Source organism: Buteo buteo, chromosome 16 (assembly GCF_964188355.1).
Source record: "Buteo buteo chromosome 16, bButBut1.hap1.1, whole genome shotgun sequence".
NCBI classification, from domain to species: Eukaryota; Metazoa; Chordata; class Aves; order Accipitriformes; family Accipitridae; genus Buteo; species Buteo buteo.
In genome coordinates, this window is record NC_134186.1 from 28983486 (window position 1) to 28996071 (window position 12586).

Below are 12586 nucleotides of genomic sequence, written 5' to 3' on the forward strand. Positions count from 1 at the left end.
TTTTTCTCAAAAGTCTCTGGTTTCTTTGAAATTTTGACCATTCAGAAAGGTAAGGCCTTGAAACAAATATTTTTGTTTGACAAGCTGACTAATTATGAATATAAAGTTACATTAAATCCCTGAATTAAGGCAAAGGAACTTTGAGGATGCAAATACAGTTGGGTATACAAGCTGGACAATATCAAGGGGTTTAGTTCCCATTATTTCAATTAGAATTAAACATTGAAATACTGTGAGAAGCTGGGCATATGGTTGCTGCAGAATAAAAAGCATGCTGCATTACTCTGCGTGACATGCTATTCTTGCACAAGCATAATTCAATTCTGAACAACTGTCAGTGACTGTGCCACATTTCATTTGCTCTTTTGCTCTACCTGAATAAGAAAAGTCACTACTAGCAGAATCTCAGCACAAACTTCTGAAGCAAGCAGGATTCTGCAAACTATTTCCCTAATTTCCTTGTTTCTTCCAGGTATTCCAGATTGCATGTATTGTCTTTCAGGGAACATTACAGTTATGAAAAACATGATGAATAAGATTACAGTCTCCAGAAGACTGTTTAAGCACAAATTTCAATCTTCTTACTCTCAGTCACATAAGTTTTCTGTTGAAGAAGCTTTCACTGTGCACATTTTATTTCCTTCTATACCAGTGTTACAGGTGGGGCAATTTCCAATTATTACTCATTAAGTTCAGACTATTAGAGACCTCAGTGCGAATGCAAAACAAAGTAGCTTGCCAACTTCTCATCAGGTGTTACCCTGACCCCTTGAAGTTTGTGAACCGTGTTAGAAATTGATAAAGATAAACCAACTTAATTGTTAATAACCTTTATGAAGCAGATGATAAAGAAATGACTATTCACACAGAGGAGCCTGTTGAACCAGTTAAAGAGACAGAAACTTTTAATTAAAATGAGGTTGCAAAAAGACCAACTCAATAAATTACTATGTTCAAATGAGTAGAATGCTAACTAAATGCAACAAATGATCAGTTTCATTTATGAGGCTGACACCAGAAAGAACCATTCTGAGTCATTCTTGTATTTAGAGGATTTCAGTGGGACTCAGGCTCTACTCAGCACAGCTTTCAAGTCTCACTGGTAAAAAAAGTAGGAAGCCTTAATAGTTATATTACCTTTACCAAGACATCCATTTTAAAATGTCTTCATGTATTAGCAAATAGGGCATGCAGCGAAATCCCTGCATTCATCTTAAGACAGTACTCTCACTTAAATACTTATAAAATGTTACTACTGTTGCACACAATTGTGGATATCACCATTCTAACCAACCTTGGATATGGAAACACAGAATTTTTCTAGGTACTAGTTAGAATTAGAAGGGATTTTCAAATAACATTCAAAGCAGTTTTTTAATAACTACTTCTTTAATCAGAACACTTTTCAATGGCATCTGTCAGCTATTATTAGGAAATAACCAGAACATTGTTATTAGTACCTGCACCAACACACACAAAAAATATAAATCAAAAGAATAAATGGAGATGTTCTTAAAAAACAAAGGCAAAAATAAAAAGTCCAAACTCCTTCTGCTTTGTGTGTTGGGCTTGATATTTTTTGTTACCTAGAAGAAGGCTGCTGCTGTCTGTAGCTTGTAATACATGTAAGTTGCTTATCAATGGGTTGCAGATGGGTCATCTCGTTCACGGTGGTATCTCATTTTAAGATCTTTCACACTTTCCTCCTTTGGGTGGTTTGTCCACTGAAAGCTGGAGCACAGAGTTCTGGATGTGAATGGCAGAGGAGAAGAACCACTTTTCTTCCACACGGCCCTTGCCTTTATGGGCAAATTGTCTACTTATTTGCCATTAGAGACTACCTTCATGGGTTTAGGTCGCTTAAATGAATACAGCATAATATAGGTTTTGCCAGTATAGCTCAATTGTCTCATAATGGACTATATTAGCTATAAATGACATTAGAAAATGTCAAGGCCAGGTTGGATGGGGCTTTGAGCAACCTGGTCTAGTGGAAGGCGTCCCGGCCCATGACAGGGGGGTGGAACTAGATGATCTTTAAAGGTCCCTTCCAACCCAAACCATTCTGTGATTCTATGACTCTGTGAAGGATTTCCTTTCAAACCTTTTCCATAAGCAACGAGCTGGCACTTCCAATGAAGTAAATTGATCAAGCTGATTCAAGAGCTACTTCTCCCAGGTTTAAAGGCCCAGTTCATCATGGCTCTAAATGCTGAGTTTAAGAGCAGGAAAAATAAAGGTTCATGGTTTGGAACAAGAAAAAATGTATCTTTAACCCACTTTCCCACCCATTCTTACTGAAATTAGCTTTGCCCAGGTCCTGAGTTTCTATGCCAGAAGGCACACACACACACTGTTGGTCTGTGCTGACTCTTTGCAGCAGTTGTCTGGTGAAGAGGGTCCCTTTGAGCATTGCCAGTTTCTATCCATGCAGATATGCTTCAAGCCAGTGCTCCCCAGAATCCTTCAGTGAACTGCAAGAACAGAAAGTAAAAAAATCACTTATGGGAAGACAATATTCAACTTCATGGGAAGCAAACTGTAGTTTAGATGTAAATGGAAAAAATGGATTGAAAACCGCATGGACATCTCATAGCCAACTCTGACTACAGGGAATGAGTTGAGAGGATTTAATGAAGAGAAAAAAATCTTTGAAACTTTGAAAATGTTTGAAAATTAAGTGTGTCTTTAGAAAAACCTAAATAAACTCTAGGTTTGATCTCTCCATGGATGTTGATTTGAAATGGTTGCCTATGCCCCCCACCCTTGCATGCTATTACAGTGCGAAACTGTCTTGTTAATTGATACTTACTGCAAAATATCTACAAAGGCTGTCAGTAAAGTCTTGCTTTTATACTCAATGCCATGCTTGTCACAAAGGGCTTTCACCAGAGGAGCTGCTTTCCAGTAGTTGTGTCGAGGCATTGTGGGGAAAAGGCTGCAGCATTGAATAAGAGAGAGTTATTTTAAGACTTCACTTGCACCACTCTCTATTCCCTCCATTCAAAATATTTCCCTGCCCTCCCCAAGAAGGAGAGCAAAGGGTCTCCTGAGATGGTTTAATGTGAGACTACATGGCCCTTCTTGCTTTTAAGTGCCCCATATTATTCCCACTCTTGTCCCCATAATCATACTCACTGGTGCTCAATTTGGAAGTTCAAGTGCCCAGTGAACCAGTCATTGAACAAAGATTGGTTCACATTGCATGTTGCATGGAGCTGGGAGGAAAAAAGACAAAAGAAAGAAATGATTTCGTTTTTCTGCAAGTCTGATAATTGAACCCCTGCAATCATTACCCATCCTCATCTAGCATAAAAAGCAATTTAGTGTCAGGGGTTATAGCCATCATTGCCCTGAAGAATTAAACGAAGTTTAGACTGAAATGGGTTGTTGGGATATAGGTTAATTTAGCTAGCTCTTTGCTCAGAAAGAAAAGCTTTGCTGGCATGCACACAGCCCCAACTGTGATTCTTTTAAGAGGTTCTCCTTACATCTCGCACTTGGATGGAAAGAAAAGATGCCCAATAAAGAAACAAAAAACATTCTTCTGGCTTCCTCAAACCAGTACAAGTATATTAGAGTAAGATGAATCGTGCTCTAGAAATGGCTCTTACTCTCCAATGAATGTAGCAGGCGTTCAGATGTAGACATCCAAATTTGGTCAGATGAATACCAGGCTGGGTCTTTTAATATAGGAAAAAATGCTTAGAACCCACTATGTGGGATTATACTGCTGGAGGCAGTATAGATGTGAGTAAAGTTGTATTTACATATTCATTTTTATCAGACCTAAATTTTGTCAGATTTATTTTATCTGCAGTAAACCTGTAACCTGTAGGGTGAAAAATAAATGTACCCAGTCCCACTTTGCTTCTCTTTAGTTGGCCTAAAAAGGATATTGACTGTTATACCATCAGTGGTTTTTTTTTATAATAGGAAGGGAAAAGTGTTGTGAAAAATATGTCAAAACCTTTCAGTGAAAAAACAGGATTTGTTTTTTTAATCTAGATGTACTGTTTTCCAACTAAGGTTTTAAATGTCTTGACAACTACAGAAATGCATGCCTATTTAATGAATGGCAGGGACAAACCTCATTAACTCAGTATTAAAGGTAAGAGAATAACAACATTGTCTTTGTCCTATAATGCAGAACTGCAGACCCACTCCTCCAGAAGAAAGGGGATTCTCACCTGCGTAGATACCCAGTCTTTGTTCTTATCATAATCAATGTCCATTGGAATGTGATTCATTTGCGTCACCCAAATAAACCAGTTACTCTCTAGGTACCTGGGCAGATAAACACAGAAACACTTATCAAATCTCTAATCCCATCCAAATTTACCATTAAAACACTTTCCTGAGTCTCATCTTAAGTAAAAGAGCACTTCTATGTAACTCAGGATTTTGGAGTTTCTTTCGAGAACCCCTCAATCTGTAGTTGCAGATGTCCCTGAGCAGCCACCACCACCCCCCTGACATTATACTGTTTATTCTTGGCTATTTATTTCTGAGAAAATTGTAGTAAGTATGACTAGTTTTCATTTATTTCCATTGAAGCTCAATATTGTTTACAAATATTAGTCATGGGGACTTTGGGTATGTTGCGTGTTACCTGGACAGCCAGTAGTATACCATGAAATTGTTAAATCCCATTAAAGGAATATACATGAGACAGACTCGGATGTTGAAAGCTACAATCAATAACAGGTCCTGTAAAAAAACAAACAAACAAAAAAACACCTTTGTTGATGAACTCTCTCCACTCCTTCCTCTCCCCTGTACTTGAACCGCAGCATAAAAAACGATCTTTCTGTGATGTCTTACTCATCAAGAGTAAGCTCCACACCATCATTCTGCCTCAAGTTGAGTCTATCCCTGAAATATTCCCACAGAAATATTTTCCCACTTTACCACCAGTAACTAAAGACCAGGAAACAGCCCTGTAATCACACTCTGCCGAGGTCTGATAGTTTTCTGTTAAATATTATTCAGCTGCTAAGGGGGTAAAAGGCCCCTTCTAAAAAATTCTCCCTGGATCCGTTGACTGCATTCCTGCTGCAGCAAGCCTAGAATCAGCCTTTTCTATCTTAAACCCCCCAATCACCTGAGTTGAAGGTTAATACAGCCGCGGAGCGGTGACATTTTTGTAAGGTTTTCTAGCCAATACAAGTAGTGCTTACCAACCACTTTTTCCTCTTGATTGCATAGTAGAATATAGACAGCTGGAAGAAGGGTATAATTGCAAGTGGTGCCAAAACTGAAGGAAAGAATGAAAACAGAGAGACATTTGTAATTTCACTGCATCATAACGCTTACAGAATATTCTGCTGTAAGAAGAAAGATTCTTCTTTCCAGTAGAAGAAAAATTGCTGTCTTCCATTTAGACTGACTTTCACGTGTCCACATAATCTCCTCCTCTTTTCATCTCACCACTTCTTCATCTCTTTCCCATCACTTTCTTCCTCACACTTGATTCACTCCTATCTAGTACCTAACATCACATAATCCTAACAGAGAAATAAGGGGCAATTCCTCCTCATGTGAACCTTCTTTAACATGAAGAAAGCTTCCTGAAGCTGTGAGTTCAATGGGATTATCTTTAAAACCTTCATTTTGGGGAGGAGATGCAGTCAGGATTTTTAGGGGAAGTTCCTACAGCACTGCAAGGAAGCGGGGATACTCACAGATGAAATACTTATGCTGGTAATTGTAAGGCATGAACTTCTTCTTCTTTTTTCCAAGCTGAAAAATGAAAAGACATTGTAATGGGCCAGTTGGAGACCTGAGAGACTTCATAAGGTATTTCTTATTCCTGTCTAATGAATACATCGAGAGCTACTTCTTAATCTCGATCTCTCTAATTCAACCCCTCTTCTTTAAAAGCAGGTACTGAAGTTCCAAAGCAATGGAGAGGAGCAGATTTCATGTGAGCCTCTGTATCCAGATATCAATGTTATGCCAATGTGAGAACAGACCCCTTTTTTAGGAGAGTTCCAAAACTCATGGCAGGATACAAAAATACTCAAAAATCACAAAAATGCTCAGAGGTCACTTGAATTTTGTAGGAGAAGTTTCTAGTGATGGTAATGAAAGTCCAATCTAACTAATTCCCTGTATTCACCATAGAGTGCTGAGACTATCAGTGCTGAGGGAGGAACAAGTTATTAACAAGAAAACCAGGAAACTTGGTGGGTGATGAATGCAGGAGGTGTTTGCTGTGAAAGCTACATCTGAATTTCTGTATCAGATGAGATAGGGTGCAGACATTCCAGATTTTTGAGTAACAGAGGAGATAGTGGTCAGAAATTACATGAGCATTTGGATGCTATCCTATAATGGCTGTAAAATCATTTCCGCAAGATCAAAGTAGTAAACACGCTATAAAGACATCTGCCTTTTTGTTTGGCCGAGTACTTTGCCTTCAAGTACATGAAACAGCAAAGAGATGAAATATTTACAAAAAGCACAAAGTTTATTTCTTCACAGTGCATTTTTTCACTATTTGCACAAAAGGATTCTTAACACTATCTGCAAATTTTGTGCTTGTGATTCTTCAAAGGACAAAATAATGAGGCAAAGCAAACTATTTCCAGAGGTCCCCTCTTACTGAGAAAAAAACCTTGAACACCTCAAAGATGTCTTCACTGGATCGAAATTGAAACAAAACAAATGAACTGGTCTAAATGAAACCACTGAAATCCATTTGGCCCATCCACAGGGTGCCTGACCCTTTTCTGTTAAAAAGCAGGAAAACACGAGAACTCATTTCCTACACTTTCACTTCCATCGAACCCAATCTAGCACAGCCAGCTCACTCTAGATGCTCACATAGAATATATAGCCATGAATGAGCTTTTGGAAGATCACTGACAAAATCTTTCCCAGTTGCAACTAACAGTTTTCTATGAATAAGTATTTTGTACCAACTCCCTTTACAGGAGTCTTTCTGAGACAGCAGAGCCGGAATTTTCCAGATGCCTTGGAGAGTTGGAATTTCTTTGCTTACTACCAGCTAAAGGAGAGAGAGACATTATTTTAAGAGGCTGGTTATCTAGCAAAGAGGCCATTTCATCACCCCATGAATAAACAGAATTTTTAGTGGTTTTTTTCTGAAATTTTAACTGAAATTTCCCTGTTTACTGCCAGGGAAAGAAAGGGCAAAAGAGACCTTGCCTATCCTGATGATATCAGAAGTCATAAGGATGCAGGGAGGGTCTGTTCATGATTTTTATTTTTATGAAAGCCATAAAATTTGTGATTAAGAAATAATTTGCTATACTTGTGTTTTGTGCATGGCAGCTATACTGGTCCTGAAGGATTTAGGTGCCAAACAGCTCCCACAGCCAAAAGGACCCAGAGAGAACATCTGACTCACCATCTATAGAATCACTAAGAACTTCTAACACTAATGCAAGTGGATTGACTCATTCTTTGGCCTGCCTTCAAGGTGCTTACCCTGCTCTTCTATCAACACAGAGAACTTAAGCACTGATTTTAAGACTTTGCTTCTCAGGAGCTGATGCCTAAGCATCATAATAACCACGGGACTCAGACCTTGGAACACTTTGGGAATTATCATGAGTTTCTGCAGAAAGGCACGGTGTGGGTTGTTGTTATTAAACCTCGCTCTATAGCTTTCTGTCCTTAAAACCTTGGCTTCTCCGGGCGTCCCCATGCTCACCTCCACGGAGAGCGGCTTTCCCAGGCTGAACAGGAGAGGGTGCATGTTGAGGTCAGGGTCTTTGCGGAAGCAGTTGGGTTTGGCGTGGTGCTGGTTGTGCAGATGATTCCACCAGCTGGCTGGTAATCCCTGCAGGAGAAGTTGAAGACCAGGGGTTCAGACTAGAACAATATCAACAATTGCATCACTATTTATCCACCTATTATTGATGGCTCCACTACACTTTCCTCACAGGTGATACTGCCTGATTGTAGGGACACTCCCAACCATTGCTCAGTCCAGATTAGCCCCAGAGAATCTTCCCACCGTGAGGCAATTACCTTCAGAACATTTATCACAACAATCTGCAGAAGTCGATTCCATTTAGGCTTCCTGAAGACAGAGCAGTGACCCAGATCGTGCTGGAACCAGCCCATCTGGATCTGGAAGACAAAAGGATCACTGAGGAAACAGAATCAGAAGGGCAGTGCATTCAGCTGCCTCCAGAGTCTGTAACGTCATGGTGTGAGCGTGTCTTCCTTCTGGTTTGGGGAAGAAACACTCCCTGCTGTCTTACCTGCTCAGTGCTGAGACCTTCCTTCCAGGCTACTGTTGACTAAAGCTGCTCAAAACCAGATATTGATTTTATTGGAGCAGCTAAAGGGAAAGCAGCAAAGCATCATTACAATTAATTTGACTGTTACGGCACGGAAGTCTTTTGCTCCCATCGCAAACATATAATTTCCAAGTAACCAGCTAGAAAGTGTAAGAATTTCCAAATCCATAGCTTCATTGCATTTCATATTCCCATGGAAATACAAGAATGTTCTTTGATGAATAACTGCCTTAGCAGATATTAGGCAAATACAACCGATTATTTAAAAAAGTGAGTTACTCTGCACTTGTTCCATGGGTGTTTGAGCAAACCTAAGGTTTCAGTGCAACTAAGAAAATCTTGCTTTCTTCCTCCCCTCCCACTGCAATTTCTCCCACCTAAGGGCCACAAAGTCCTATTCCCCCCTTCCCTACACTGACCTTGACATGTATCGTGCCCTTCTATGATTCAGTTTACTAATCCAGCAGAAAACTGTTCAGGGCTAGTGAGTGGAATTGGCTCGTAAAGACCCAACAAACACCAGAGCCATCAGACAGTAAACAGAAGGAACATGGAGCCAAAAGTGGAGTTCAGAGTGAAATATTCCCTCTTCTGCTGGGATAAGTGATTAGATCAGCTCACCCCATCTCATAAACCTGCCAGCTCCACGACACCCCACCAAGCCTAGTGAGCAGCTTGTCAGCAAAACGAGATTTACTGGAGGCAACAAAAATTGTGATGTGGAACGTGCTTGTTGCCTTCAGCCAGATAACAGGATCTAAGAAGAGGCAGAAGAGCAGTGACTGGGATATAGACATTTCATTAATCCTCTCCATCTGGAAGAACCAAACATATCTGCAGTGTTGGACAGCTGTCAGCAGTTTACCTGAGCAATGGTGAAGAACACCATGCCAGCCAGGAAAGGCACGAAGGATATCCCAAAGTACCAGACCGTGAGCCAGGATGCAGCATCCAGTACCACAAAGTGAAGGAAAATCAGGAAGAAAAAGACGTAATTTGGCCTCAGAAGTCCCATCTTCTCAATGGTGCAGCGCAGCTCACGGAAATCCTCTAAAAGTGATTTCTGTGGGTAAAGTGAGTATTAATGCAGTGTCTACTTTGAAAATGTAACACAGCAGACCCAGGAGTCCCGAAGTAGCCATGGAGATATTCTATCAGAGGGGTCTCTGTGCAAAAATGAGCATGAGATCAACAGATCTTGGTTTTGCATTGACACTGGAAAACAAGTTGTGACTCTTGCTCAAGCTCTGTGACTGAGCTATCGCAATGGGAAGAACCGACCAGAGTTTGGGGCTCTAGGGCTCATTCCTCGCCCCCAGGTGCGGATTTTGTGATTCCGGGACGGTGCATGTTTCCATGCACTGCCAGCTGCCTCCCCACCACCCAGCCTATGGCACAGCGTCAGGCATGCTGCTTCAGAAATTACTTCTGCTAGCGCTCTTATTTTCCCTCTCCTCCCATCCTGAACCCCAAGCCGTTCCCACAGCTGGATTCTAGGACACTCACTTTTTTATTAGACTCAAAGCTGGGCTGATCTGGTGCCAACTCCCCAATGAGCAGAGATTTCAAGTATTTTTTCACCAGAGTCTTATCATTGTGAAATGCTACAAAGGCATCCTGAAAAACACACAAAGGGGGTTAGAAAGGGTATGTGACTAAACACCAGATGCTGAGCCTCTCTTTTTTCCAGGTCTTTGATGTAATACATAATCCAGTTTCCTCTGTCCATTTTCGTCCCTTTGGTTGCTCCTGTCGTTCTTTGCTGTCAGCTGGAGCTTGGCCCAAGGAAGCTGGAGAAGTTTCAAGAAAGTACATTTCATAAAAGTACCTGGGTGAGGCTCGTAACGAACATGAAAGTGCTTGATGAAAAACCCTTTGCAGAGGGAAACATGCTCTTTCATCTGCTTGTTTCAGCACAGTCCTTCCCTAGAAGGCTCCAGCCAGCAGCCCTGCCCTGTGGATGGGAACCAGGAGCAGGAAAACACGTCAACGGCTGAGGTGTGTCTTTGCCATGCTTAGGATGATGTTTTTAAAATCCTGTCTTTATTACACTAGGGCCATAGGCAATATCTGCCGAAGCTCCATACGCAGCAGGATTAGCTGGGTATCTCTTACAGTTCCCTGTCAGTTTTCAGGCTGATTGATGTTTTGGGGAACTGGGTAACACTAGTGACACAATCGGGTCTGTCCAGGAACCGTCTGAAATACCAATTTCAAAATCAAATATAAACTATGGAATAAAGGATGAAATGCCAGATAAACCAAACCTCTTATTTAATTCATGTCCTCAGTGAATTTTCCAGAAGAAAGGTAAAGAGCCTGACCATACTCTTTTGTCTTCCAGAAAGAGTAGATATAACAAAATCCTCAGTGCCTGAGCAGCCAGGTACTTGCTGATTTTGACTCTGAAAATCACTGTGGGTTGTCATGACACAAAAAAAAGTCTGCACACATCTGGTCAGGATTAAGCCCCTGGAAGAGGGCAGAGGACTTCCCTTGTGCAGTCTGACATTCCTCTGGGGTCTCTTGTTCAGAGACAGTCTACCTCTGAGTACGTGAGGCTGGAAGAAGTCAGAGCAAGGTGGCTTTTTGGACGGCTGAGCTTTCTACAGATATCCAGTGGCCCTTTGTCACAGTGACAAATGAGTAACTCTATCCAGACCCAGTGGACTGGGGAAATGTTTCCATCATGATTCTGTGCCCCTCAGCCTACAGTTTTTTATACATTTTTATGTAGCTCCCTCTTGTGAGGAATTCAAAAACTGAGTCAAGCTGTAAGTATCTATACTGCAGCTTCAAAACAGCCGTTTCTATCCACAGTGTCAGCATCACAGATCCTTATCACAGAAACACAAGCCTTTCAGTCCTGCAACCTGTCTTTTCTCCTCCCTGCTCTTAGGCCCTTATTATCATCTTATGAGAGATTAACTTTAAGGACTATCATCTGCAACGCACCTGACCTCCAACATTTGGCATCAATGTAATGTTCTGCAATGCGTATTATCTATATTTGCAAAGTAAGCCACACAGAGGAAGAAAATTCTCACAACACATATATATAATTATGAGCTCTAGAGGAAGATAATTCTCACGATATATATACAATTACGAGCTCTAGCAGAGTCCAGAGTACTTGGAAAAAAATGCTGCATCCTGACTTCAGGCAAAGTCATGAACCAGATGAGTTTTTGAGACACCTTCCAGTCGTGGTTTTCTGTCAAAGTGTGTATTTCTCAGAATATATGAACATAGCAGCATTTTAAAAGCAAAAAGAATAATAAAGATTAGCAGAATAAAAATCGAGAGCAAGACAGAAGAGTGTCATTATAATGCAACATAAATCCACAGTGTACCCACAGTCTGGACTACTGCACGTAGTTCTGGTCCTTCTCTCTTCAAAGGGATGTAATACAACTATACATAGCAAAAAAAGATGAAGAGAATTCTGGCACAGCAGGGGGTAATGAACTTAAACAGAGCTTTACAATTTGCACAGCAGGTAATTCTGATCTTGAGGGTAACTCTGACCTTGAAGGTAACCAGAAGGGCATTTTTACAGATGGCACAGACGTGTGCAGTACATTATCTGACCAGGCACGGTGCCAATTACCACCAGCGCTCCCCACCATGTCATCCTGCCCTGCCGATGGAACCACCTTCCTCCACCAGCCTCCTAGACCTTACCGTAGCATCTTGGCCAGCATAGTGGCTAATCACTCGGCTGCCTCCAGGGTGGTGTTTGGAAAACTTGCTGACATCATAAACCTTCCTGTCAATCACCAGCCACTGCTCCTGACTTTGACCGCGGCCGTTGTGGCTTCTGATTTCTTCCCAAGTGAAATGCTGTAGAAAGGCTGAAACAGGTTGCGTCCCCTTTTCAGTGGAGCCAGTCTGTGGAGCCATCTGCACTGGTAGATGCGCAGTCAGCACTGAGGTTCACCAGTCTGTGTCCGGGCAGTGGGCGAACCATCTCAGCCTGCCCGTTATACAGCCCCACTCCAAGCCACTCCCTGGGCTTCTAGGGCTGGTTGGCTGCCCTTGCCCAAACACACCCTTCCACAGCTCCCTCCTCTTCCACGGTCACACCAGACACTTCGACACACCCTTGAATAAAAGCCCTGTTCCTTCTTGCCCTTTCTGAGTTGCCTTTGGAAGGTCTGATGACTTGTGAGAGCTGTAAACTACTTCACTGAACACAAACATGCATAAATAGAAAAACAGGGAAGATTATCTGTTAGTCAGTTAAATGCGATGGCAAAATGACAGAAAGGACTATTAAGTGAGCACCTTCACAGAGCATTAGGAACTGG

At 41.5% G+C, this 12586-nt stretch overlaps 1 protein-coding gene across 2 annotated transcripts; it reads right to left on the reverse strand.

The window, feature by feature from the left end:
• Positions 1 to 711: 711 nt before the first annotated feature.
• LOC142040416 (acyl-CoA (8-3)-desaturase-like) lies at positions 712 to 12310 on the reverse strand. 2 transcript variants are annotated; one of them, XR_012653211.1, is made up of 13 exons: positions 11961 to 12310; positions 9783 to 9893; positions 9142 to 9339; positions 8002 to 8103; positions 7682 to 7810; positions 5685 to 5742; positions 5181 to 5257; positions 4613 to 4710; positions 4191 to 4287; positions 3139 to 3218; positions 2813 to 2938; positions 2299 to 2474; positions 712 to 2212 (listed from the first exon to the last, which is right to left on the reverse strand). XR_012653211.1 is itself a non-coding variant. In XM_075048318.1 (12 exons), the coding sequence occupies exons 1-12, from the start codon at positions 12177 to 12179 to the stop codon at positions 2423 to 2425; spliced, it is 1347 nt and encodes a 448-aa protein (XP_074904419.1). In that variant the 5' UTR covers positions 12180 to 12310; the 3' UTR covers positions 715 to 2422. The 2 variants fall into 2 exon arrangements, 1 of the variants encoding a protein (XP_074904419.1); XM_075048318.1 differs by having other exon boundaries at positions 715 to 2474.
• Positions 12311 to 12586: the final 276 nt, after the last annotated feature.